At 42.1% G+C, this 27,922-nt stretch overlaps 2 protein-coding genes and 2 pseudogenes across 3 annotated transcripts in view; 3 read left to right on the forward strand and 1 right to left on the reverse strand.

Moving 5' to 3' along the window:
• The first annotated feature begins 1,033 nt into the window (after nucleotides 1-1,033).
• Nucleotides 1,034-10,115, forward strand: ADGRF3 (adhesion G protein-coupled receptor F3). The gene is made up of 13 exons (XM_023528497.1): nucleotides 1,034-1,143; nucleotides 2,150-2,210; nucleotides 2,701-2,841; nucleotides 3,276-3,449; nucleotides 3,907-4,125; nucleotides 4,613-4,822; nucleotides 5,343-5,486; nucleotides 5,669-5,865; nucleotides 6,253-6,432; nucleotides 7,362-8,744; nucleotides 9,212-9,253; nucleotides 9,327-9,389; nucleotides 10,059-10,115. The coding sequence occupies exons 1-13, from the start codon at nucleotides 1,060-1,062 to the stop codon at nucleotides 10,113-10,115; spliced, it is 2,955 nt and encodes a 984-aa protein (XP_023384265.1). The 5' UTR covers nucleotides 1,034-1,059.
• LOC111737570 lies at nucleotides 9,593-9,708 on the forward strand (annotated as a pseudogene).
• A 5,911-nt stretch (nucleotides 10,116-16,026) lies between the features above and the next one.
• HADHB (hydroxyacyl-CoA dehydrogenase trifunctional multienzyme complex subunit beta) overlaps nucleotides 16,027-27,922 on the reverse strand; it is a 28,786-nt gene continuing 16,890 nt past the window's right edge. The window contains exons 7-16 of one of the 2 annotated variants that reach the window (XM_011356528.2): nucleotides 26,527-26,614; nucleotides 25,238-25,425; nucleotides 24,744-24,924; nucleotides 23,463-23,584; nucleotides 21,046-21,125; nucleotides 20,920-20,967; nucleotides 20,148-20,235; nucleotides 19,710-19,784; nucleotides 19,118-19,282; nucleotides 16,027-16,592 (exon numbers count right to left, since the gene is read on the reverse strand). In XM_011356528.2, the coding sequence (XP_011354830.1) occupies nucleotides 16,557-16,592; nucleotides 19,118-19,282; nucleotides 19,710-19,784; nucleotides 20,148-20,235; nucleotides 20,920-20,967; nucleotides 21,046-21,125; nucleotides 23,463-23,584; nucleotides 24,744-24,924; nucleotides 25,238-25,425; nucleotides 26,527-26,614 (1,071 nt within the window). In that variant the 3' untranslated portion in view covers nucleotides 16,027-16,556. The remainder of the gene's footprint in view (nucleotides 16,593-19,117; nucleotides 19,283-19,709; nucleotides 19,785-20,147; nucleotides 20,236-20,919; nucleotides 20,968-21,045; nucleotides 21,126-23,462; nucleotides 23,585-24,743; nucleotides 24,925-25,237; nucleotides 25,426-26,526; nucleotides 26,615-27,922) is intronic. The other variant, XM_011356529.2, reaches the window with a different exon arrangement.
• Nucleotides 21,394-21,512, forward strand: LOC111737588 (annotated as a pseudogene).

Here is a 27,922-nt window from a genome sequence, read left to right on the forward strand (position 1 = left end):
GTATGATTTCACTTACATTCGGAATCTAAAGAACAACAACAGAACCAACAAAAAAGAAACAGACTCATAGATACAGAGAACAAACTGGTGATTGCCAGATGGGAAGGGGGTTGAGGGGCTGGGTGAAAAAGGGGAAGGGGTTAAGAAATACAAATTGATAGTTACAAAACAGTCACAGAGATGCGAAGTACAACACAGGGCGCATATTACAATAACAATGTAATAACTACGGTTAGTGCCAGGTGGGTCCTAGACTAATCAGGCAGATCACTTCGTTAATTACATAAATATCTAATCACTATGTTGCACACCAGCAACTAACAGAATTTTGAATGTCAACTGTAATTTTTTAAAAATAAAAGAAAGGTTAGCCCTTTATGCAATCTTCATGCTACGAATATGTGGTCTTTTGCCTTTTTACTCTAATATTCTTTTCGTCCCAAATTTAAATCTTTTTAGATAGTCTAATTTATTTCCATTCTGGCTTCTGGGTTTTGTGTCTTATTTAGAAAAACCTTCTGCACTTCAAAATTATTTTATAAAATTACTTTATAATTTCTCCTAGAATTTTTTCCAGATTTTTTGTTACACTTAAGACTCTAGTCCATATGAAAATTATTCAAGGATAGCAATCAGCTCTAATGTTTGTCTTTTCTAACCTTGACTCTGTGTTCAATGATCCAGCTTCCTGGGAGTTCCAGAACAATCCAGACTTTCCAGATCCTTGGAGACATGACTGAACCCAACTTATCGACACATTGCTGGTTGTGACCTAGGACCCCTGAGTCCTCTCCTACGCACTGAGTCCTTGGTCCAGACCCCAGGGGGAATCTGGAAAGACTTTTCTCATGGGGGCAGGTGGGCCCCAGGTGGCCCCACAGGGACCTGGATGCCCATTTGTCTCAGTCACAGGCTGTGGCACTTCCTCTGTAAATTCAGCCCTGGCTGCTTTCCACTCTTCCCTCCCATCCCATCTGCGCACTGTCCTACCAGCTCTCCTCTGAGGAAATTTGCATCCTGCAGCAGACGGAAGGCCCTTGAAGAACTGGTTCTTGAGCTATGGTCTGTTGGGCTGCCCCCGTACTACTCCTGGCCGTGACTGTCTCCTTTGTGGGGTCACCAGTTGCCCAAGCATCCCAATCTGTGAGTAAGACTGGGGTGAGGACCCTGGGAAAGGCTGCAGAGGGGACAATAGGGTCCTCTGGGTGTGAGAGGCAGCAAGGTATGGGATGAAACAGTAGGTGGAAAGGAATGGGCTGGAGGGAGAGGAGGTAATGTATAAAAAAGAGGCTGGTTTGTTAGAAAGTCTCTGAGAGTTAAATTAAGCCTTATTTTCCAGGGTGTGAGGGCAGCTTGCTTTCTTTCGTTGAGTCCCTGTGAACTCCGATGATGCATACTGCACTTCGGATAAAGGCTCTTTTATCCTAAGTCAAACTTTCAATTTAAAAATGAAAAGAAAAGGAAACCTTTCCAAAGTCGGGCACCACTGGCGTGGAGGGCGACAGAGAAAGCGAGGAAAGGCAGCAAAGTCCCCTTCAGAACTTTTCAACAGCGTTTTCTCCCAGGCGGCGATCTCTGTCTCTGTTTCCAGCCATATCCTTGTCTACGTCCATATTTGTTTTTAAATAGATGTCCACATACACATAAAATTTTGAGAGGAGGAATTGTGAGGAATAATTTACAGGAACTGGAGACTAAGGGAAGCTGCTTCCTCTGTTCACCCTCCCCCAACCCCGTGGCAATTCCTATGAAGGGAATAGAAGTCCCTAACCCTCTGGGCCACAGTCAGCTCTGCCTAGCCCTTCTTCCGGAGCTCCAGACTCAGCCATTTCAATTAACCTGGAGGCCCAGGGACAGGAAAATTCAGGAAGGAATTAAGCAAAGCATGTTGACTCTCCAGGATGTGCCTCGTTCCTACACACTCATCCCTGACGGCTCCCTGGGGCTGCATCCCTCCACCTCCTGCCAGGAGCCTGCTTTCCACTTCTGATGTGCCATCTTAATTCCAGGCAAAAAGAGGAACTTCAAAGAAACCGGTCATGCCAGACTAGCCAGGCTGGCCCCTGAGCCGCTTGGGGAAGAAGGTGTTCCTGGGAGACACTCGGGGTCAGCCTCTCCTTAGAGGTCTCTTGTGTGTGCTCTGTTCTAGGGACCTAGTCAGGCCCAAGGGGGATCTGGGCAGCAACTGGACCCAGAGAGCGGAGCAGGTGGTAAGTGGATAGAGGAGGAGGAGAGGGAGCAGGGAATGAGGTGGAAAGAAAGGACTGAAGCCACAGTGAGGGGCGGGGTTAGAGAGGGCTGGACCCGGGGCTGGTCAGGCAGGTCTGTACATTGGTTCTCTCGCTGTGAGGCCTTGAGAAAATCATTCAAAGGCAGGTCTGTACACTGGCTGGACCCGGGGCTGGTCAGGCAGGTCTGTACATTGGTTCTCTCACTGTGAAGCCTTGAGAAAATCATTCGTCTTTGAGAGCCATCTATGACGTGGGAGTTTTTTGGGAGGTGACATGAAGCAGGATGTCTCAGTGCACCACAGCTAGATGAGTTATTACCTTCCTGAGTCCTCACTGCGCATAGACAGGCTATGGGAGGTGGGATCGGCTCTGGGTTCCTGGCAGTGATCAGCTAAGTGTGGGAGGCACGAGGAGACTGGCCCATGGCCTCGCTGCCTCTCCTCTCCAGCTGTCCCCTCTTCTCCTGCAGAATCAGTCCTGGTCTCTGTCTATGTACAGCTGGATTTTTCAAATGAGACCTGGCCAATGGCACTCTCCAGAGCCTTGACTCTGCCGCGGGCCTTGGCTTCCGCTTCACCTAGAACTCTCACTGGCCTCAGCCTCACGACAGGTAGTGGGGAAATTCCACTTAATCCTGCCTCCCAGAGCCACCGACAGCATGGAAGGGGGCTCGGAGTGAAGGGAATATGGGCTTCCCAGGCCCCCTGCAGCCAGCTTGCCTGAGATGCTGCCAGCCTCTCCCTGTTTCTCGGAGGGTCGGCATGGCCCGGCTCCTTCCTCACCTCCCTGCCTCTCCTGAACGGAGGGCCCCAGGGGCAGATAGTGGTGGGCCCAGCCTTCTCCACCGCCACCCCAAAGCCTTTGCCCAGCTTGACCTCCGCTGCTTTGAACCCCGGCTGAGGAGGCAGGCCCCAATGGGTGGGTGTGACTGAGACACCTGTGACTTTGGGTTTGTTCCAGCCCCAGAGGCTCTCAGGCATCAGGCACTGCCTACCTGGCTTTCCCAGCCAGCCTGCCCACTTATTTCTTTTCCCTCTGTCCCAGAGTGTAATGTTGAGAATAACGGGTTTACCAGCTGTGCTTGCCTCTCTGGATACCAGTGGAACGCCAGTGTCTGCGCTGGTCACCATCCTTGCCGCACCCCCTTCAAGCACCAGCCCTGCAGTTGTCTTGTCTTCGGTCCTACTGAAGCTGGGTACTGCCAGTTGCTGCCACCTGGTGAGAAAGGAAGGGACTAAGCGAAAGAAACCTCTGTTTTTCCCTCTCTGACCCCTGTATTTCCGCCAGGTGACCCAAGCCCAGCGGTTCCACTGGTTGGGAGAAAATGCCAGCCATCAAAGCAGATCACAGGCCCCAAGCTTGGGACCTGAATAGTGAGACTAATGAAAAATAGGGCTCCAGAAACATTCTGACAGGAGAGTGTTCCCTCACTGGGGGAGGGGAAGTCTTAAACCAAAAAGTTTCCCTGTTTGGTTCCCAAAGACGGATGGGGTCTCCTAGGCTGGACTGCAGCAGCCACTCTCGTCTAAGGACAAAACAAAACAAAAATTACCAGGTGGGGTGAGGGGAGGGTAGTGAGGAGAAATGGGCTACAGAAGCCAGGAGCATCGAGCACTTAGCCAGGCGTGGAGAGCCGCAAGTTCCTGCTCCAGGCCCGTCTCCTGCCTCCCTGCAGTCCCTGGGACCCTAAGCCTGAACACCTCGCTGCAGATGCCTGGCGACACGCTGAACCTGACCCTCCTCACCAGCCATGAGACCGCCAACCTGAACTGGTTCCTGCAGCGCACAGGGAGCCCCAGACCTGTCCTTCTGCAGCCAGGGACACATGTGTCCCTAACCTCCAGCCAGGGGCAGGCTGTCCTCAGCATCTTCAACATCTCCCACAAGTGGGAAGGTAGCCAGCTCTCGCCTCCTCTCCTCTTCCTCCTCCTCCCTCTCTCCTTCCTTCTCTTCTCCTCTTCCTTTCCCTTTTCACCTTCTCATTTATTCATTCTGGGAAACAAAGGCTAAGAGGCCCATTAATGTGAAAAATTATAAAGGGAGAATGCTGAAAATATGATTTCGATTTCAACTGAGAACAGATTATGCTTTTCTTCAAACTGTTGAAATGGCAGAGGGTGGTATGGGAAGGGTGCCTGCTGGGAGAGAGGTTCACCTTAGAATTCATGGCTACAGGCTAATAAGAAAGGGTCAGGAGCCTCAATTCCAGATCTCTTCTTCCTCCTAGAAATCTTTTTGGGGGCAGAGATCTTTCTTGCTGGGGTTTAGCAGAGGCTGGACCAAGAAGGTCAACCTGGGGCATGGCTTGGGAAGCAGCAGAGATTCTGTGGCACAGGTTGGGGCTGGAGGAGCCGGGAGGTACAGAAGGTGTGTGTCTGCAGGTGTGTACATATGCTGCTTTGAGGCCCAGGGCTTCAGGTGGGAGCTGTACCAGGTGGTAAGGGTGCCCCTGCAGGTGACAGATGTGGCTCAGCTTCCAGACCAGCTCTCCATCTCCTGTGCTACCTCCCCTGGCTTCCAGCTGAGCTGCTGCTTCCCCCGCACACACCTGAGCTACACGGCTTCCTGGAGCCCAATAGAGGGCAGCAAAGGTATGGAAGGAGGCCCGTTGTCAGGGGTCAGGGGAGAGGGAACAGCTCGTCTCTTCCAGGCAGCTGGCTCTCCAGCTCACCTGAAGCAGAGGCTGAAGTTTATCCTGGGAATTCCAGGTCCAAGTCCAACACTATTTTTACCCCATAAAGCAATCCCAATTCCATCAATACAACAATAACTACGTCAGTGTAGATAACTTTTTGTGAAGTGCGTTTATCCACACAATCTTGTTAAACTCTCACAATATACTCTGTGAGGTTCATTTGATGATAGACCCATTTTACAAATAAGGAAACTGTGACTTCAAGTCCCCAGGCTAGTCAGAGACGCCCAGAGTGCCCTTCACCAAAATCCAAGCTCTGTCTTCAGTAGTTCGATGCTGTCATACCACTTGGCTCTTTCCCACTGTTTCATGTGCTTCTGAAGTGCTGCAAAGACCGAAATGGCATCTCTGAGCCTCCTGGGATCTAGGTCTTTTCCTGGCCCAATGACTCTTCCCTTTTCTCGTCTTACCCTCAGCCTCCTTATTCTACAAGCCAGGAGACCAGTGCCTCGTGCTGACCGTTCAGCGCTGCCCCACGGCTGATACCACGTACACGTGTGACCTGGAGAGCCCAGGACTGACCCCTCTCAGGGTCCCTGTCTTTGTCACCATTATCCAGGGTACGTGGGGCTTGAGGTCCTGCTGGCTGGCCTCTTGCGTGCCCCGGGGGCTCCTCCTCCTCCTTGGTCTCTCCCCGCACTGGGCATGAGGCCAGGCTCCAGGGCCAGCACAGCTTTCTGCCTAAGGGAAAGCTCGGGCCAGATTGTGGTTGCTGAGGCCTCCCTGACATATCATTCCTCAGATGGAGACACTGCTTGCCCTGAGGACTCCTCAACTATTGCCTGGAATGTCACCAAGGCTGGTCATGTGGCACAGGCCCCATGTCCCGTGAACAGAATGGGCACGGTGAAGAGGACTTGTGGGCCTGATGGGACCTGGAGGCCTTCCCGCAGCAGCTGCACAGACGTAGGGCTCCTGGCCTTGCTCCAGAGAGCCCAGGTGAGGCTTCCGGCCCTGCTTCCCACATGCCACACGCTCCATGACCTACCTCATTCTCACTCAGGATCCAGGTCTAGAACCTGCCCAGCCCAAAGGTTATTCAGCTTCTCTGAACTGGGGCCCTAGCAGAGCCAGGCATGAGGTGTAGGGCCTTCAAGTGGCCAGGACCCCCATGGAGGGGAGGGCGCTAATCTCCACCCTACTAAGTGTCTGTCCCATTTATAATGGTGTCAGTTCCTTCCACGTAGCCTACTCTGCTCTCTGCTTCCTGATCCTCTGGGATGAGGTACAGCTCTGGGCAAGAAGGAGCTGGTTGAGAGAGGAGGTGACCCTCTCATATGAGGACCCACCCCCCAAATGCACACACTACTGTCTTATCTGTCTCAGCTGCTGGGGGCAGGCCAGGGCCGGCCTGCTGACGAAGTGCCACGGATCCTGGCACAGCTGCTGGAGCAGGTGGTGCTGGTGAACTCCGCCTCTGACTTGTTGGCACTTCTGGGCACCATGACATTCCTGGCCAAGACAGTGGCAGATGCCAGAATACAACTTCACCGCAGGGCCCTGGAAGTAAGATTTCCGAGCTACAGCAGGTGCCAGCTGAGTAGAAGAGGCTGGAATCACCTCACCTTCAGGCACTTCTGTCTCTGACATCACCATGGGCTGTCAGACAACAGGCCTCTAGAATCTGGTGTCTGCTCTCCTGGTCCATCTCTCCTCTTGGACACCAGTCTCTAAGGCCATGGAATGTGGAGGAGGTTTGATGCTGGGAACACACGGGAGGTCAGGAGAGGGGAGGAGGGGTGTGTAGACATGAGTCAGAGGCATACATCCACATGCAGATACGTGGCTATGATGCGAATCTCCCCATGCACCCACACCATCTCCTGTGCTACCTCCCCTGGCTTCCTGTGCTACCTCCCCTGCACATACAAGACACCTATGCGGATACTCAAACACACTTGGCCTTGCTGAACTCACCTAAACCAGCTCTCAATATACGCATCAGTTGGTGACCCATAAGCTCCAGCCAAAAGAATAACCAGGGTCAATGACACGATGTGCCCCTCATGTCTGGGAATGTATCACGTGTTGCTGTATAGACATGTATGTGGCCCTCTACTTCAGAACATTGTGCCCTCGACTACTATTTCTAGCTTCACAGAACTGTAGGGGTCAAGGAATTGGAGAGGGATCCCTTTAGGGCCTGGGTGACCCCAAGGGGTGAAGGGATAAGAAGAGTTGTCAGACAGAGGGGCAGGATGTGCTTCAGAAGGCCACATACTTGAAGATGCCCCAGGGGTTAGCTAAACTGCTCCCACATTCTCCGTATCTGGAAACTCTCCTTTCACAGGCCTGTTTTCCTCTCTCCCTTTCTCTCCAACCTTGCACTGGACAAGGAAAGCGGGGTTTGAGGGTCTACGGTTGTCAGGATGCCTGGCTCAGTGCTGTGGGATCTAGGAGTGAGGGCTCGTCTCTCTTTCTCTCGTGTGCCACAGGCTCTCTTGAAAACCACAGACAAGGTCCTAGACCTGGATGCCAGTTCTTTGTGGACCCCGGCCCAGGCCCAAAAGCCCTCAGCGGGCTCAAATCTCCTGCTGGCTGTGGAGACCCTGGCGTGCAGCCTGAGCCCACAGGCCCACCCCTTCTCCTTCAGCTTGCCCAATGTGCAGCTGCAGACCCAGCTCCGTGTACCCGCGTTTTCTGCTGACTACAAAGTCTCCTTCTCCACTCAGCCCCCAGTGCAGGTGCAGATTCCCAGACGCTCGCTGACCCCACTGGGCCATAATGGAACCAACGTCATTATTACTAGTCTGGTGCTGCGAAAACTGGACCGCCTCCTGCCCTCCAACTATGGACAAGGGCTGGGGGCCCCCCTCTATACCACTCCTGGCCTGGTCCTTGCCATCTCCATCATGGCAGGTGGCCAGACCTTTGGCCAGGGAGAAGTCATCATGGACTTTGGGGACACAAACAGCACCCTCCACTGTGTCTTCTGGGACCACGATCTCTTCCAGGGCAGCGGGGGCTGGTCGGATGAAGGGTGCCAGGTGCAGGCGGCCAGTGCCAGCCCCACCGCTCGGTGCATCTGTCGGCACCTCACTGCCTTTTCCATCCTAATGTCCAGACACGCTGTTCCAAAACCCCCCGCCCTGGAGCTGCTGAGTCAGATGGGCTTGGTGGCCTCCATTCTGGCACTGCTCGTGTGCCTGGGCATGTACAGGCTGGTGTGGCGAGTCGTGACACGGAACAAAGTTGCCTACTTACGTCACGCAGCCCTGCTCAACATAGCGCTCTGTCTGCTGGCTGCAGACACCTGCTTCCTGGGAGCCCCACTGCTTCCTCCAGGGCCCCAAAGCCCACTCTGCCTGGCCGCTGCCTTCCTCTGCCATTTCCTCTACTTGGCCAGCTTTTTCTGGATGTTGGCTCAGGCCCTGATGTTGGCCCACCAGTTGCTCTTTGTCTTCCACCAGCTCTCCAAGCGCCAAGCACTCTCCCTGATGGTGGTCCTCGGCTACCTGTGCCCCATGGGGTTTGCAGGTGTTGCCCTGGTCCTCTACCTACCCCAAGGGCAATACCTGGGGGCGGGCACATGCTGGTTGGATGGAAAGGGAGGAGCGCTCTACACCTTTGTGGGGCCAGTGCTGGCCATTGTGGGCGTGAATGGGCTGGTACTAGCCGTGGCTGTGCTGAAGTTGCTGAGGCCTTCGCTGTCAGAGGGACCCCAGTTGGAGAAGTGCCAAACCCTTCTGGGGGTGATCAAAGCCCTGCTTGTTCTAACGCCCATCTTTGGCCTCACCTGGGGACTGGGCCTGGCCACTCTGTTAGAGGACATCTCCATAGTCCCTCACTACATCTTCACCATTCTCAACACCTCCCAGGTGGGTAATATTATGCTGCCTGTGCTTTTTGCCTTTGAGATGGTCTAAGTCATGGTCAATCCCTTTTCAAGACGGTATCATGGTAGAGTAGAAGTAACACAGATCAGGACTTTAAGAAGGCTTACTTAGGTTTGCATCCCATTCCTCCACTGACCAGTTGAATAACTTTGTACAAACTTCTCTGGGCTTTGATTTTCTTATTGGTAAAGTAATATCTGGTTTTGCTGGAGAAGTCAGGGAATTGTCAGTACCCAGTTCTATGACAGCCCCTTTGCAACCAAAACAGTAAGGAAGGCAGTTGAAGTGGTCGCATGCACCAAAGGTGCCAAGGCACAGAAGAGCCGAGATGGGAAGCCTCGGGATCAAATCAGACAAGAGGACAGAGGTGAACAAAGAGGAGAGGGGATGTTTGATTTCACTTGATTCCTTCTTCCTTGACTAACTTATCCCCATATCCCTCTTGTCAGGGTGTCTTCATCTTACTGTTTGGTTGCCTCATGGACAAGAAGGTGAGTGTGCCCACCTAACCCCCGCCTGATTCATGTCTGAAGGCCCATAACTGGGCATTTATATCTCCTGCAGGTACAAGAGGCTTTACTGAAACGATTCTGCCATGCCCCAACCCCCAACTCTACCATTTCTTTGGTAAGTTGCTGGCTTCATATCCTCAGTTCTCCCGAGGGCAGGTCAGAAGCAGATGTTCTACAGCCTTCCCCAGGGGAGATGGGCACGGCTAGAAGCCGAAAGAAGATTGGAATTTTGTTTTGTTTTTTGGGGGAATGAGCCTGTTTCAGGTTCAAGCTCTCCAACAATGCGGAAAGCAGCCTAGTCAGAAAAGTCAGAATCGAGTCTGTGGCCATGCCACCCTGAACAAGCCCGATCCCGTCTGATCTCAGAAGCTAAGCAGGGTCGGGCCTGGTTAGTACTTGGATGGGAGACCTAGGAAGACCAGGTCGTGTAAGTGTAAAAGAAAGAGGAAAGAGGAGAGAGAGAGAGACAGAGAGAGAGAAAGAAAGAAAAGAAAAGAAAGAAAAGTCAGAATCGAGTTCAGGGATTCCTGATTACAATCCAGACCCTTGGTGGCTCTCTCGTCCCTGGTTTGTCCATCTGAAAATCTGCCTCCAGTCCCTATTTGAAGGGAAAAGGTAGGATTGGCACAGATGGGCGTCACTATAGCTGAGAGCAAAATTCCTAGGATTACTGCAGCCCCGGCAGGAGAGCAGGTGAGACTGTGAAAATGGACACAATCTCACCAAAGGAGAGTCGACAATAATAATAATGGCCCTGAAACTGACCTTCTTATCCCTTTTCTAGGCCACAAATGAAACCCACATCCTGGAACACAGCAAAGGAAGTGAAAATGCCGGGTGAGGACGAAGTTTTCTCAGGAGCAGAGTGAGCAGCGTAGAGTGAGGATGAGTGGCAAAAAATCATCATATACCTATTCCAGCATAAAGGGTGGAAAACAGACTTTGCCAGGGTAGACATTTCGAGGTGGGCTGGGGAAGGCAGAGGCCTTAGAGATCAGAAAGCATAGCATCACCTATTGCTTTCCCAGAAGGCTGGAGATAGTTTCACCAAGAACCCTCGACTCAGTTCACTCAGAAAATTCCTTTTCACGTTATCAAATTTTTAATTATCCTGAAAAATCCTAGTTTTGAAGAAATTGCCATTGGTGAGCCTGGTGTCCAGAAGGGATGGCAATCTGCAAAGGCATGGCAAGGTTTCCTCTCACCAGCCCCGAGCTACAGGGCAAGCTCTCTCTGGGAAAGGCAAAAGCTGTGAGTGAACCACACACACAGTCCGTGTTATTCCAAGGGAATGTGTGCTTGAATTCACCAGCATGAGCCTTGGCCCAATGCCCTAAACCCTTCTCCACTTCCAGAGCTCAGCCCACAGGAAAGATAGGCTATGCGTCCATTAGTCACACTCATTTCTCTTGCAACCCACCTGTCCCCACCCTTAAACTATCCAAGCAAGAATAGTATGAAAAACTAGCTAAAGCCACCTAATAAACTCGCCTTGGCCGTAAAAATAATCCACCCTTTGGGCTGGAACAGGTATATCAAAGTTCAAAATAATTGCAAGTAAAACTGTCTTAACCACTTTTTAACTAATCGACAGTTCATGTTACAGATATATTTGATAAAAAAAAATGGTTTTAACTATTCAGTGATTTCTTTTCTGATTATTTCTTCTCTACTTATGAAGAAAGGATGACTTAATTGACAAGAACTCTGGTCTTCCAAACATTGGAGATGAAGGGTGGAATTTTGTTTCTTTTCAAAGTTTAGGAAAAGGTGAAGTTAATGGGTCCCTCTTTCTTTAACCTTAAAAAAGTCAATATAAAATTACATTTCATACACATACATGTGTATACAAAAAGTCATTGATATGCGCACATCTGTAAGAAAGCATTATAGAGAAAAGCATCACAGACTGCCATGAATTAAGGAGAAAAGATGACAAACACATTTAAAAGTGACAGGCTCAAGCTCAGACTACATATAAAGATTTAAGAAAAGCCTCTAGAGAACACCAAGACTATGGTGTTCTAATTATGGAATTCACAAGAGATGATAGGAATCTGAAAAAAAAAAAAAACTAGATAAATGAAAAAATTCTGATAATTTTTAAAAGTGTTTGTGTTAATTATAAAATTTCTGGATATATTTATAAAATGGAACGGATATTTTCCGTTGAAATAAAAATGGTTATGCCATTGAAACATGTTGTTGAAAACATTTTTCTTAAACATTACACCTTCTTAATGGTTTGTGTGACTATTTTAATTGTGTATAACCCAGCCCAAATATTTCTCTAAATGGATTCAATCATTCTTTCAACTAGAAGATACCAACTCTCCAGGACAATTGCAATGTTTCTATGCCTTGGACTTGTTCCAAACCCCAGGGGAGGCAGGCAACCACTGAAACTGTGAAGGCTTTGCCTTGCTGGTTACCCTGACAACACAGTCAAGTCTCAATGTCATTATCATGTTATTAATATTTGCAGTCTTTATTTTTTTAATTATAAAATTATTTTTTGAATAATTCAAATAATATACTTTAGAAGCAGCAGACTCCTTTTCTGAGTATGCTTTATAGAAATATGTGTTCTCATTTTCCTTCTCAAATGATTGCATATACTCAATGCACACACTCTGCTGGTAAAAACACACTTTCAAATCAATAAATGAAATGACATTAAGCCTTTGTTCACTTGGCTCTCACCATAAAAAAGAAGTCTGGACAAGAAGGCTTTGGAGGTAATTATAATAAAGTGAGATTTAGCAGCAATTCCATTTCTAAAAAGATGGCTTAAAGAAATAAGTAGACAAGTGAATAAATGTATAAAAGATGTACATTCCATTGTGTCTATATGCTCAAAAAAGAGGCACTTGGTAAAACAAATTAGGATATATCCATACAGAAGAATGCTATATAGTCATTAAAAATGATATATAGCTACAGCTACTGATATGGAAAAATGTTTAGGCTATATAGCTAAGTAAAACAAAAGGGTCCCAAAACAGCATGATGCTAGGCAGTTTTGGTCCACCTGCGCTTACAAATAAAATGTGTGCACTGACAAGAAGTGATATCAAAATATTAACGGTGGGTATTTCTACTGATTTTTCATTTTCTTCTTATGCAATGATTTAAACTATAAATGTCATTTGAATTTTTTTTTACAATGAGCATGTATGTATATATTAGAAAACAATAAAATGACTTTGAAAAAGTTCTCCTGAACATTTTGCATATTTAAAAATAGGAATTTGACAAGCAAAATAAACAAAATACCCTCTGGAATTTAGGTTTGTACAGAAGGGTGGACCACAGTGAACGTGGGCTCCTGAGGAAGCTTTGAACTCATTTGGAGTTCTGCTTTGGGAATCAATTCTGTTTGATGCCTGATGGTCCTTTAAGTATGGAAGGGGAAAGGGCTCTTAGTTGAGCTCGTTGCAACTATAAACATTGCCAATATATCTAAATGCTCCTTCTCTTTCACAATGTATTTCTTTTCAGAATAGTATCTTTATTATTTTTGTCTTTCCATTCCCACATTTTCCCATTTCCCCTCAATGATCATGTTGTAGCTGCCAGCCTCCGATAGACACACGGACCACCAGAAACCAGTGAGTTATAGGAAGCACACTGGGTCTGCCAGGGGTACGCAGACCCCAAATTAAGCAGCCCCGAAATGTAGAGGTACAAGGTTTTTAAGCCCTAAATCCCATTCCTCATTCTGTCTTAAACACAAACGTCTATTTTTCTCCTATTCACTACCTGTCAACCCACAGGTCAGGTGTGCAAGTGGGAGTACAGAAACAGAAAGCTTATTGTTAGAATGTCATGTTCCCATGGGCGATAGCCAAGCAGTAATTTTCCAGCCAGCACATCCACAGCAGTTGAATCACTTTGCATTCCCACCAACAATGCACAATGGTTCCAATTTCTCCACATCCTCACCAACACTTATTTTCAGGGATTTTTAATGCTACTTCCAAAGTGTGAAATGGTATCTCATTAGTTTTGACTTGCATTTCCCTAACAATTAGTGATGTTGAACATCTTTTCATGCGCTTAGTGGTCATTTGTATATCTTCTTTAGAGAAATGTCTATTTTAAAATTGAGTTGTTTTTCTGGTTGTTGAATTGTAGGAGTTCTTTATTCTGGATATTAACCCCATATATTGAATATATGATTTACAAATATTTCCTCCCGTTCCAGAAGTTGCCTTTTCACTGCCCTCTGATGTAGTTTTTAATTTTGATTAAGTCCAATTTACATTTTTTTCTTTTGTTTTTTGGTGTCAAATCCAAGAAATCACTATCAAATCCAGTGCCATGTAGTTCTCCCCATTTTCTTCTAAGAGTTTTATAATTTTAGCTCTTACATTTAGGTCTTTGAACCATTTTGAATTAATTTTTATATGTGGTGAAAGGTAGGGGTCCGACTTCATTTTTTTCCATATAGATATACAATTTTCACAGAACTTGTTGAAAAGACTTGTTCTAACCCCCATTAAACAGTTTTGGCACTCTTATTGAAAATAATTTGACCACATGTGTGAGGGTTTAACTAAACTCCAGATTTTATTCAGGTATCACCAGCTTTTCCATTAATGTCCTCTTTTATTTTAGAATCCAACTCAGGATACATTACATTTAGGTGTCATGTCTCTTTAGCCTTCTCTGGTCTGTGATAGTTTCTCAGTATTTTCTTGTTTTTCATGACCTTGATAGTTCTGAGTACTGATCAAGTATTTTGTAGAATGTTCCTCAGTAGGAGTTTGTCTGCTGTTTTCTCATGATTCAACTGGCTATGAGTATTTTGAAAGAACACTCCTGAGGGGGAGGGGCCCTCTGATCACCTCACAAGAGGTGATATCCACATGATGGCACTGAGGATGTTAACCTTGGCCACTTAGTTTTTATTCTCCCTCTTTAATTCCTCCCCCACATTTTCAGCCCTGACCTATGGATGTTGCCGTTTCCCCTTCAGAACTGGATCTCTGAAGGTGGGGCGTCTCCTCCCACATGCTCACATCATACATCCGGGGCCTGGTGCACCCGGGATATGGCCTGTGGCTCCACCTGGGGTGCGAACCCAGGACCCTCTGTGTGTAAAGCAGATGTGCTAACCACTACACTGTGGAGCCACCCTCCCTAAGTTGGTTAAGTTAGTGTTTGCCAGGTTTCTCTGCTGTGCAGATGACTTGTTTGCCCTTTTCATTCTCTATTCACTGGAGTTGAGTCCCTAAATTCGGCCCACACTCAAAGGTAGAGGGGCATGCTGCAACTTCTGGAGCAGAGTCTACATACATTACTAGGAATTCTTCTTTAAGATTTATCTCTTTTCTCTTCCCTTAACTGTTTCAGAAAACATTTTTACCTCATGTGTAGGTATCCTAGAAATGTAGTTTTGCTTGTTTTTGAAACTTTCCTCGATCATTACTTACAGTATTTTGCTATTAAAGAGCAATGCTATCAATACTCTTACACATAACTCCTGCTACTCATGGGCACGTTTCTTTAGGAAATATACCTAAGAGTGGAAATGCTGGGTTATAGACCATGTGTCATATTCAAACGTACAAGATGATACCAGACTTTTTCCAGTGTTTTATCAATCTGCATTCTTACTAGCAGTGCATAAAAGTTCCCACTGTTTCACATCCTCACCAACAGTTGGTATTCTTAGTCTTGTTCATTTTTATCAGTCTAGTAGATATAAAACCTCATTACAATCTTAATTTGGTTTTTCTGGATTACTAATGAGAAACTTTTTATGTTTATTCTCCATTTGCATATTATTTTTTTAAAAAACCGTTAATCTTTTGCCATTTTTCACTGAATTATCTTTCTTCCTATTTATAAGAATTCTTTATATATCCTGGATCCTTTCTAAGATATATCTCTATTATATATATCTTTGTAAGATATATAAACATACATACATGTCCTTTATAAGCTACATCCTTATCTTTGCCCCATTTGTGGTTTTTCACTCCATCATATAAAGAATGAGTTTTTACTTCAATATAGGCAAATTTATACATCTGTTTTTGATAGCAATTTAAATGTCTTGTTTAAGAAATCCCACCTCCCTCTCTCTCCCCAACCTCAGGTCCCAGTGGTATCTTTTTCTAAATTTTAAGGTTTTTTTTTTTACCTTTTATATTTAACTTATCTAGAGTTGATTTTTGTGATATGTATGTAAATAGAATGGGTTTCAGTATTAAAAACTAACATTATGTTGAAAATACCAATGAAATCATGGGGAGATGATGCTGAAATTCTCAAGTGCCCTTTTAAGAGGTTAGCACCTATTCCCTTGCCCAATCTGTCCTTGAACTAGAGAATGATTCTGATTGCCAATAACTTTCATTAACTTAATAAGCAACATTCACATAGACGGCCACGATTTAGACTTTTGCTTCTTCAAAGCACTATAGCATACGTGTTATTTAGTGCAGTTTGGTTGTCAAAAAACTGAAAGGATTTTTAGTATGTTAATTGAAATTTTTAAATTTCCTTATATTTCATTTAAATCCTGGCAAACAGAAGCACCTCTGAACAGTGAAATAAATTTACTTCAATCAAGCAGTGGGGGGAAAAAAGGTATTATTTTAAAGCAGAACCTTCTTTTTATGTTCCTAGCAGCCTCGTGGTTGACTAAAATGGTTAGAAGTTACAAATGAGGACTCAAAGGCAAAATTTGCCCCTAAGCCAAGAGAACCACCTTTTGCATCAAAAAATAAGGCATACAGTTCTCCAATATTTCTCCACTTTATTAAGAGTAACCAATGTGGTATTTATGTATCTAAATATTTACTGTAAGTTTTCAGTGACATTTAGATTCTGAATTATCTTTCCATAATTAAGTTAATTTAGGCACACTGATTTGCATTTTATAAAAAACACTTAGCTTTAGGTCACAAATAGGACCAAGTATAATTTGCAAATGTTACAGTGATGATTACAAATCTCAACTAACCTCTTTCTCAAACTGCAACCACTCATTTAGTCTTTAATGAAAATAGAGACCAAAAACAAATATTTAAATGTATCACTGTGTGAGATTCTGGCGATTAAGAAATCCCTGAAGAAGCAGTAAGCTGTGACTAATAGAATAGAAAGCTCAGACCACTAGCAAGGCTTAATTGCAAAGTATTTAACAGTATGCCACAAATTTTGTTTTCCTAAGAGGAGCCAGGAACTACAGATGTCATTTAGTAATGCATTGAAATGGCATTGCTAATTAGGAGTACTGCACAGAAACTCCGGGTCACCTCTTCTTGATCTATTTTGGATAAGCTTCCACTATCATAGCATGGCCCTGTAAAGGAAAAATAAGTTCAATTAGAGCAACAAAAGGTGATGAATTCAGCCAACACAAAGGCAGTAGAGAACAATGGGAAAAGTACAGACTTTAGAGTTTGATCCTGGCTCTGCCATTCAAACACTCTGTGATCTTGGGAAAATTATTAGCCATTATGAACTTCAATTTCCTCTATAAAATGGGGCTCATGGTGCTTACTTGTAGTGTTTTTGTGAGTTAAATTAGATAGCATACAATATATATACACCCATACATTTCTAAACAAACATGTACACATGTACACATATATGCCTCGGAGTCTGTCTAGTAGAATCTGATTTTTAGTGGTTGTTCCGTAAGTGGTTGCCATTAAAATAAGAAGTCACAGGGAGCTTTTTCAGCTGTACAAAAGTAAACATAAAACAGTGACCACTAACACCAGTAAATTTCTAGATGAGGCTTTGAAAGGTTAAGCTACTCATCCAAATCCACAAAGCTATTAAGTCACAGGGCCAGAATTTAAAACCAGGTCTAGATTCCAAAGCCACTGGCTCTTCTTCGCTATTCTACTCAGGTAAAGATGATCTGAGGGCTCACAAAGGTAAGAAAGTAGGAAACCCCTCTCCAGCACTATGCACAGTGCTCTCTGTACTAGTGATCTCCCCACCTGAAACCAACCATAGAAATTTATGATTTTGTGTGGCTAAATCCTATCTGAAAATCACAATCATTCTATCTTTTGGACTGCCATCAAACCAGTTAAAAGCCTAACTAATTTCCCTGCTTCTAGGTTCAATTAAATCCCCATACATATTTAAAAAGGAACTATTATTCATAAGGCACCAAGTTGAACACTGTAGCTACAAAGATTTGCTACATGGTTTATGACCCCAATCTAGTATATAACATATCTCAAAACAAACTGTTAGATACTTCACACAGGTTCAAGCAAACAAAAAAAGAACAGAAATGGGAAAGTTTGACTTCGAGTTATCCTAAAAGGGCCCATAATAAGGCAGAAATCTCCTTCTCCAGCTTTATTTAAAATACATTGGTTTCATGTTCCAAATCTTTTTGATTGCTCTAGATTAATGATTCTCAATTGCAGGTATTTTGCCTCCCACTCTCCCCAGAGGACATTTGGCAATGTCTGGAGATTTTTGGTTGTCCCAGTTGTGTGTATATGGGAAGATGGGTGTTCCTACTGGAATCTAGTAGGTAGAAATCAGGTTAAATATCCTACAACCCAGAACACAACTCTCCACAACAAAGAATTATCTGGCCCAAAATGTTAATAGTGCCAAATGTGAGAAACTCTGCTCTAGATCCACAATGATGGATTCTTCCTCTTGTCTAATCATGTTTGTATCACTCATTTGGCTCTTAATGAAACAAGTTTAATCTAGTGTCTAAGATGCATCATCTCTCTCCTCACTACAAGAAAGGTACTGGGTATTATTCTTTGTTCATCCACGAAGGCATCTAGTATTATGTTATTTATATACTATGTGCTAGATGAAAGATTAAGGAACAAACACTCAAAAACAAAGGACATTAATCTATGTGGACTATGCACTACACACAATGCTACGCACTAGCTGTTTTCTTTGTTTAAACGTGGTATAGAAATATGAAGAAAGGCTCCAGTCTTAGTTGAATATGGTTTTCTATAAAAAAGTTACACAGATTAAAAAATGCTTTTGATCATGAAGTCTAAAATGTTCCAACCTATAACTGACTCCTTGTTTCTTCAAAGTTTCTGAGGAAAAGCCACAAATAAAGCCTTTCAACTGTAACATGTTTATACTTTTACATATCTTGATTATTCTCTTGATCAGCAACAGAAAGTTACTGTAAACTGAGGGAAAATCAAATGTTTCCATGAGGGTTAAAAAAAAAGATTACAGCCAGCCTTTCTTTAGGATTTTATTCCCAGAATGAAATGCTACGGTAGGTAGGAAGTTGCTGTACCACAAGTAAAGCAAGCAGAAAAAAATCTGTAGAATGATATAATTTCCCCCAGCTAAATAGCAGTGAGAGGTAAGTTAATTCTCCAATTAAGGTATAGTTCATTTCTGAAGAAAGGCAGTTTATCTCTTGGAGAGAATTTATAGAGAAGTCTCATGGTGACTAGATAAATGAATAATATTTTATTATTAAAAAATATATCAAAATGTGAATAATAACTTACTGGTGAGGGGATTAAGGGTGATCTAATTTTTTTCTATATACTTTTTGTACTGTCTATAATTTCCATAATGAGTACAATACTACTTTTATAAACAAAAAAAGGTAAACATTATTTTAGGAAAAAAATTACTTGGATTTAAATAGCACCTTCCTTCCAAAGTAATATCGGAATTAAAATTGTACCCCCCTCTCCCCACAAAAATAGGCTGCTTTTTTGCCTGGTTGCTTGTCATCAGAAATATTGCTCTAAGAATATTTCAAACTAAACTAAATCAAATAGTCTTGGATGAGCTTGTTTTGTTTCTAAGAAAATGACTTTCCTATGAAGCTCCCACAAAGCTGTTGTGACATACCTGACCTCCAGCTGCACAGGCAGCCACTAAAGCATACTGGCCTCCTTCCTTCCGTAATCTGTTGGCAGCTGTTATGACCAACCGGCAACCAGTGGCTGCAAATGGGTGTCCCAGGGACAGTGATCCACCCCAGTTGTTAAACTTCTCCAGAGGAGGTGGTCCAACCTGGCTCCCACAAAAACAGATACAAATACAAAGACGAGTTTATTTGAGATAAGAATCAGGCCAGGCCCTTAGTAATAGGAAGTAACAAAGTGGGAGGGAAATAATAACTTAAGACACATCACAAATTATTTTACTGCAAAAGAAGAATACTAGGTCAATTCTGAAAACCAAGGGTCTATTTAGTTTTCATATAACATCGGAATGGGAAGAAAAAAAGGAAACCTAAAATTTTGCTGTAGTTTTTAAAGAATTTCCAGGAACTATTTTGCAACTAAGAAGCAAATACATGTAATGAAACACAAACTTCTTCATATGAGAAACTTTCCCCTTCATATTTTTACTAGCAGGTAACTAAGCTCCAAATATTAAAGTGTTTTTGGAAATCCATGCATATTTACCTTGGTTTTTCTACCCATGAAAAACTTACCTTGGTTTTTCTACCCATGTAGTTTTGTGCAAACCAATCAGAATCCATGGCTTTTAAATTAGCCAAAATCTGACCCTAGAAGGGAAAATAATTCAATAAGGACCTTGTTATTAATGTTTCCCGAGGCTTTGTTTTATGGATGTTTATCTAACGCCAAAGCTCAGCAAATCTTTAAATCTGTTTTCACTGAAAAATTTTTAAAGAAACAATTCGGTGTTTTTGAAGGGTCTCTAAGAGCCTCAAAAAGTATGTTTTTCAATGCGGTACACGTAGCGCTGGATTCTCTCTGGTTATGCCCCGCCAGCAGAGTCAGCACTTCAAATACAAAGCTCCACTTTTCATTTCATTCATGTTATAAACTACACCTTGCCCTCTCCCACAAATGTGCACATTTTTTATGATTATAGTTATTTAATATTTGTCTTCAAAATGACTTACTGAGAAAGCTTCATGAAATTCAAAAGCATCAATATCGTTCATTGTTAATCCTGCCTTTTCTAAAACTTTTGGAGTAGCATATGTTGGTCTGAAAAGAAAAAGTAATATGTTAAAATTTTACATTTTAACCTAAGAGCGCTTTCATATTCCCCAAAATGAATTCTATATGGCTATTAGAATGTCCTCTACTCGTTCACTGATTCTACTGTACAAATGTTAATTAAGTGTTGAGAAGACAATAGTGAACTGAATAGACATGGCCTCTGCCCTTATGCAGTTTATATTCTAGAGTCAGGGAAATAGATAATAAACACATAAACAATGAAAGAGTAAGACAAACGAATGAAGTGAAGAGCTAGGACAGAGACTTCAAAGGGCAAAGCAAAAGATATGGCATGGCTAGTTTGAAGGACATAATGGAGGCCAGTGAGGGTAAAGCCTTGTAAGGGAGGAGGCAGTCTAAAATGAAGAGGCTTTCATAAAACGCTATTCTGAATGTTGTACAGTAAGTAATATGAAAAAATGCTTATGATATCTTAATAAAAAAATAGAAAGTTATATACATAATTATTAGTAGAAATTATAGGAAAAAGTAGAAAAGAATCCAAAACTATAAAATGATAAACCAATATAAAGGATTGTGATTATTTTTTAAAAATCCAACACACAAACCAATTATAAATTCAAGGCTCAATGTGCTTTAAAATCTGTGTAATAAATGTGGGTAACCAAATATTTCTGATTATAATCCAAGGATATATATGCTACCTACCCAAGTAAAAGTTGATCTTTTGGATCTTGAGACACATACAAAAACTCCCTAGGTAAAAAATAGAGGGGTTAGCTCCAGTATTAAAATAAAGAAACCAGAGGCAGTTTATTTAAACATTTATCTTACCTCAAATACGCCTTTGGCTTATAACCCATGGCCAGAGCTTTTTCCTCTGCCATAATCAGCATTGCAGATGCACCATCAGTCTGAAACGTTAACCAGAACAATAATGTTAAGTTCTTGAGCCTGTTGTAGGTATTTCCCCAGCCATCTTCTTCTTTGTCTTGTTCCTCAATCTGCCAACTAATTATACTTATATGGTGAGTCTACACAGCAAAACCTTTTCAATTTATCTACCATTAAGTCACAATTCAAACACACACACACTACAGTGTTTGACTCATTTTTGGAGGATGTTCAAAAAGTAACATAATTACCAAATGGACAAATAGGTAACTTTAGAAATATAAATTCAGTTACGGCCATGCCACCCTGAACAAGCCCGATCCTATCTGATCTCGGAAGCTAAGTAGGGTTGGGCCTGGTTAGTACTTGGATGGAAAACCACTTAGGAAGACCAGGTGCTGTAGGTGTAAAAAATAAAAAATAAGGGATTGTAAACTGACAAGATCCTTGCAATCTGTAAGGTCACCAAGAGTTGACTCGCCAAATAAATAAACAAACAAATAAATAAAATAAAACAAATTAGAAATATAAATTCATAATAAACTTAAACTAAAAGGTTGTTTTTTTGTTTTTGTTTTGTATTTGGTTTTGCTTTTGGCACAGAACATGAAGAATTTTATGAATTAAAACAATTCGATTTACTTATTTTTTTATCTTCTGGACTGTTTCTTAGCTGCTTCCTGCCAGTGTCTTCTAGGTGATTTTCTTCTACTTATAAATTCCATAGCAAGCAAATCAATGGGAGAAGAGACACAGGTAGGCAACTGAGAACATCAGAATCACAGTCTTCTTTCTTTGGACACATCCAATGTGCTCTTTCCTAGCTGATAATTGAGGAGTTGTGGGACAAAGAGGTACCACTGAAAGAGTCCTTTACCATGACTTCAAAAGAGCCGGAAAAAAAAAAATCCAAAATTCTGAAGAAAAGGAAACTACTCTGTAGAGTTTGCAAAATCAAAACAATTTCTATCACATTATACCATTTTTTTTATAACTCAGTAACCCTGAAGATACTTTGTAGGCACCACCAATAGGGTGGCCATAAAGTATGGAAATAACTGACTCTACATTACAAATGGTTTATGGACATTACATTAATATGTTCAATGCGCCACTGTGTAAAATTGCAATGAATGTGGTGCATTTACACATTTCCAAAAACCCATGTATCTGTGTGTATTGCCTCTGGTGATCTGCGTTTCTGGCGTCTGATAAATCTGCACCATCAGCATACTCCAGAAATAATCAAGGGAGTTTAGATCTGGCAAGGGTTTGGCCCATGTCACATGGCCCTATCATCCAATCTGTTTTTGGAAATGATCATCTAACCAGTCCTTCACCATCCAGGCTTAACGAGGTGGTGCATCATCCTGTTGGAACTACTCCAGGCACCCTTCCCCTAAACCAAGAGCAAGTATTAAATAGTCGCTTACCAAGGTCAAATATGGCACAAACATGTACCTATGCACCTATGTTTCATCCAGGTAGGGGAGTTATATTGTAAAAGAAATATTGACTAGATGGACTACATCCAGAATATTACACCCAAGGTGGTAGGAGAGGGGAAATCACATCTTACAAGCAGAAGCAGAATTAATAGGGACGTTTAATTGAGGAGGAGCCAAAAAAAACCCAAAAAAACAAGGAAGGATATGAAGCTACCTGCAGATAAGTAAAATAAAAATAAGGATTTATTTATTCTCTGACAGGAGAATAATTTCAGGGTCAGTATAAAACAACATTTTCTAACACTCAGAGCTGAAAGAGTTATCTTATCACTCCTTCTGCTTACTTCCTACATCTTTTATGACTCCCCAGTTCATATCCTATGCTCCAACCAAGCTTTACTGCAAACAGGCCCTTGCTCTTATTCCTCTTTGATTTTGCATTTGCTATTCCTTTTGCCTAGAATGCTTTTTATACATTTCTTGAATTGGCTTGTACTCTTCCTCAATATTTGCTGCTCAAGTGTTAACTCTTCTGAGAAGCCTCTCTGATCCCCCGCCTCCCGCCCATCTAGGCATCTTCTCGAACAGCCTATGCTTACAGCCATCACAGCGCTTTCTCCCGATATTACAATCATCTGTTCTTTTTATCTCTAGTGCCTAGGATAGACAATCAGTTTTTTGACTGATTAAGTATCTGAAGAGAACAGCCTTTTGCATCTGAATGGTGGCTGGATCAGGTGATTTCTAAGGCCTTAAAAACTATGGTTCTTCTTTAACATTATCTTTATAATGAATAACTATTTTTTAAAGCTTCTATTCATAATACAAACAGACCTACTTTAGGCTTTTCTATTAAGAGTACACAAATATAAAAATCACTAGTAAACACATATAGCACACATCAGTTACCAGGAAAGAAGAATTTGCAGCTGTCACTGTGCCATAGGGCTTGATGAATGCAGGTTTTAGTTTGGCCATCTGCTCCAGGGTGGAAGGACGAATGCCATTATCTTTGGTAACTGTGTCTTTTCCTATAAAAAATATGAACTTTTTAACTCTAAGGAACTATAAGCATTATATCATCTCTAGAGAAATATGCTCTAAAAATTACAAGAACAAATGAAATGTAAACCATACCTATTGGCTAAAAAGGAAGTCTTTTATTGTTATCAAGATATTATCAAATTTTAAACTAAGCTCTTAAGACATCTGGAAAAAAATCTGATTTAACAAAAAAAGGACACCTTATTTTAAGATACTCATTCACATTTGGCTATTCCTGTAGTGACCTCACCTTTAGAAACAATAGGTTAAGGATAAGACATGGTACGTGCTAACCGCCATGTCTCACTTCTAGTTAGTTATCTGCTAAAAATTTATTAACTAAAGGGATTTACTGGCCGGATCACTGCCTATAGGTACAAAATATTTTAACAATGATGCATTCTGCTTCTGTACCCCGGCTTGCTTACCCACCTCTTAGTTATCAGTTAATGAATGGAGGAGATATAGTCTTTTGTGTAAAGATTAAGGATGTGGGGGATGGAATCGAGGGTTTAAAACCTTTGTGCCCCTGCGTCTCGGGGCTGCTCCTTTGCAAGGACAGCCGCCGGCTAATAAACTGTCTCTTGGATTAGAGCACTCGAGTTGGGCCTGGTTATTTCGGTCACAACATTCCATACAGAAATCATATGAATGAAGAATTTAAAAAACAGGCACCTACATAAGAACTAAAATATATCAGAAAGATGTAAAAGGACTCTTACGAAAACTTCTCTCTTCACAGGATGTAAAATACAGCATATAGAATACAGTCAATAATATTAATAACTATGTACAGTGCCAGGTGGGTATTAGACTTATCAGGGAAATCACCTCAGAAATTATATAAATGTTTAGTCACTATGCTGTACACCTGGAATTGGCATAAAATAATTCTGAATGTCAACTCTAATTGAAACATAAAATAAATGAATTTAAAAAAACTTCTCTCTTTAAAATGTTTACCTATTGTTACAACATAAATTAAAACGTGAGTCCATGTTTAACAATAAAGGCTGAGTATTTTGGAAACAAAGCCAACATGTTCACAAAAAGTCATCTGGGGTTCTTGGAGTTTCAGGAGAAGTTCAGATATCCCTAGCAAATATCAGGAAGCAGTCCCCTTTCAAAGGGAGTAAACCGTTTTACCTGGTACTTTGAAGGGTACAACATCAGAAAGGAGTCCTTCATCCTGTGCCTTCTTAGCCAGGCTGTGTGAGCGCAGTGCATACTCGTCCTGTTCCAGTCGAGACACAGAAAAGGCAGCAGCCAGTCGGTCAGCAGAGTGGCCCATGGTCTCATTGGTGGAGAACTCACTCACCGAAATGAGCTGGGAAAGGAGACATACAGAATCAGGGACATTGTTAACAGGTGTAACATCACACCTAGGGTTATTTGGGAAAGTTAAAATCTACGATCAGTCAAGACCAAGACAAGGGAAGCTATATATAAGCAGGGCATCTCTAAAGAGAGCTTACAAATTCAAATTTTCTAACCACTATCTTTTTTTTTTTTCAACTTGGCCAAATAATTAACTCTCAGAGCATAACTGAAATTATGCTGTCTTACCTAACTCTAAAATCTCTGCAGTAGGCTGCTTTGGGAACACAAGTCTTTATGTAAGAAGAATTCACGAATCTTACCTCAGGTATTAGGAAATCCATTCTGAACTTAGAAATTAAAGATAGTCGCTGACCCAGAGTCTTGGCCTTATTGAGATCAAGCATCATTCTCCTCATTTTCCTTGAATGACGAATAGGGATATCGGACATTAACTCTACACCACCTGCCACAATCACATCAGAATGGCCAGCAGCAATCAAGCCAACACCTACAGAGCACAGGGCATATATACATGAATATCTTTTGAAGAAATTAACAGACAATTGGTTAAATTTAAGCTTGATTTAATAGTTGTGTTAGTTATCAGCATTGTACAACATCTATAATTAAGGTTTTTATCTTTTCAGAGGGATTAAGATAATTTTTAAATGACTAAAAATACATTCAATGCACTAAAGAAAAACAAGTTTCATTCAGGCCATATGGACATCAACCTCTGGAAATATCCACTGGACCAACTCTCAAACAAATCATATTCTAAACCAGAATTTTCAGCATGTTTTATATGCTCTCAACTTTAGTTTTCATATATTTTTACTGTAAAGGGAATCTCAATTTCTACTACATGCCAAAGAAATTCTGGCTTTTGCGATGTAAGGCAGCCCCGGTCCCCCTTTACGGCCATTGGTTTTTGTTGCTCTAACTGCAAGTAGTCACATGCTACTTAGAGTGGTGAATTGCCACAATCACTGCCTCTGGCTTCATTCTCTGCCACCCATGGGTAGACTGCCCAACCTGGCCTGAATGTTACTAAGAGAATACATGGTTACTATACCTTTCGGATTTCCTGGGTTTTTTTCACAATAAGGGGTGGTGCTACAAAATATCCCACAATTTTGCTAGTTTATTAGGAGAATTTGTAACTAATTATAAAGAATGCCTAGATGCCAAGAGAAAGTAGAAGAAAGAGCTGTACCATCTAAAAGCAGTGATTTATCACTATGGTGATGGTGGAGGGAGGAATGCCACAATCTCTGGGGGAGAGTATCATATTAGAACCACCTAACTTTAAAACTTAGCAGGTTATAAACTACTCATGCCTCAAATTCAGAAGCACCCTTCTAGAAACACACTCCTCCAGTAATCCCTGCTGTAGTCATCCACATAACTGATGGAGAAACTACATGATCGTTGTGTCCCTCAGGCATGGAGTAAGAAAAAAGTTGAGACCTACTGTCAAAAATCAAAAATTTTAAGTGTTACCTTATTTTTTAAAAAACACAAATTCAGAGACCTGTGCTTATCGTTTACTTCTGTTAAAAGACAAAAGAGAATTACCATGTACCTTCTGCTTTTTAGAAGAACATACCTGTGGTTATGGCTTGATTGGAAGAGATGCAAGCCATGGTGACAGTGTGAGCAGGAGTCTTGTCAGAGAAGCCAGCTCCGAGGGAAGCCTTCCAGAAACAGTGAATGAAATGATCATGCTACAAGTAAATGATGCTTTGGGCACTACTTCTTTGTGTGGTGAATCAGGAAAGGGTTGAAGTTTAATATTCTACAGAGTAATATTTAAAATAAAATCAAGCCCATCACAGAAATGGTTTACTCATTTTTCCTCTAGCCATTAATTAACAAGCACTCTGCAAAATTCTTGGTAGCCAGTTTCCTGTATGGTACACAGGCTACAGCATTCTTCTATCTCATCTTATTTCTTAGCAATGCTTTACTCAGAGCCTTAAGGATATCAATATATAATTTGATTTTAATGTGTTTAAATTTTCAAATAAACTAAAGTACACTTGTTAAATATAGTTGATGAAATGATGAAATATGTCTATATAGGGTGGGGTCCTCATGATCTGTGTTCTCGCAGTTAAAAAGCTTAGTAGCAAAAGTCTCAAACATGAAAATAATTTCTAAAGAACTGACCACTCATAAACAGAGTTCCCACTCAGGTCCCTGCCCACTTAATGTTTGTCTCTCCGCTCACTACCAGTCACTCTCCCACTGACTGTCTGATACTTTAGACAGCACTTTGTAGATCCAATATAAAGTCAAACAGGAAAACTTGTCAAATATGTAGGAGTTCAAGTGTATGAAAGAAACTTTAAAAAATTGCCTGAGCCACTGACAAATAAAGATTTGACCAATTAACAACTGGAAAAGAGAAAACTGGCCAGGATGATGACACAATAGGTGCTTCAAAAGAACAATCTGGGGGGCCTTGAGAAAAACTGAGACACTCTGTTAATCTTGCAAAAATGGCCTCTATTATAATGCCACAGTAAAGTTAAATATGAAATGAGAATATCTATTATTTTACTATATCACTAAATTAGGCTGCAAATAAACTAATCAATGCCCGATTCCATTGTTTGTGTAAAAATTAATGCATAGGTGCAACAATAAAATGCTTATTTTTATAATATTAAGGTTTCACTGTAAAAATAACGCACTCGACTCCCCACTGTTTACTATGAAATTCTGGTTTCCATTAAGGAAATTTATTTTTAGTGGCCTCTTTCTGAAACTATTTAATTATCCTCAGAATACAAGATCTCCTATAATTTCGTAAATATGTTTTCAAAGTCTAAAGAGGTTCACTGTTTCTTAACTGATTTTTACCTTTATACTTACACTATCTCTATACTACTTACCATAATCCATAAAAATATCAATGTGTTACAGCAACGTACATGCAATATGACCTTATTCTGGTCTTTCTAGGTGGGCTTGATGCTAAGTGCCCAACCCACTTTGCT

The sequence above is a fragment of the Pteropus vampyrus genome, unplaced genomic scaffold (genome assembly GCF_000151845.1).
Source record: "Pteropus vampyrus isolate Shadow unplaced genomic scaffold, Pvam_2.0 Scaffold28, whole genome shotgun sequence".
In the NCBI taxonomy this organism is placed as follows: domain Eukaryota; kingdom Metazoa; phylum Chordata; class Mammalia; order Chiroptera; family Pteropodidae; genus Pteropus; species Pteropus vampyrus.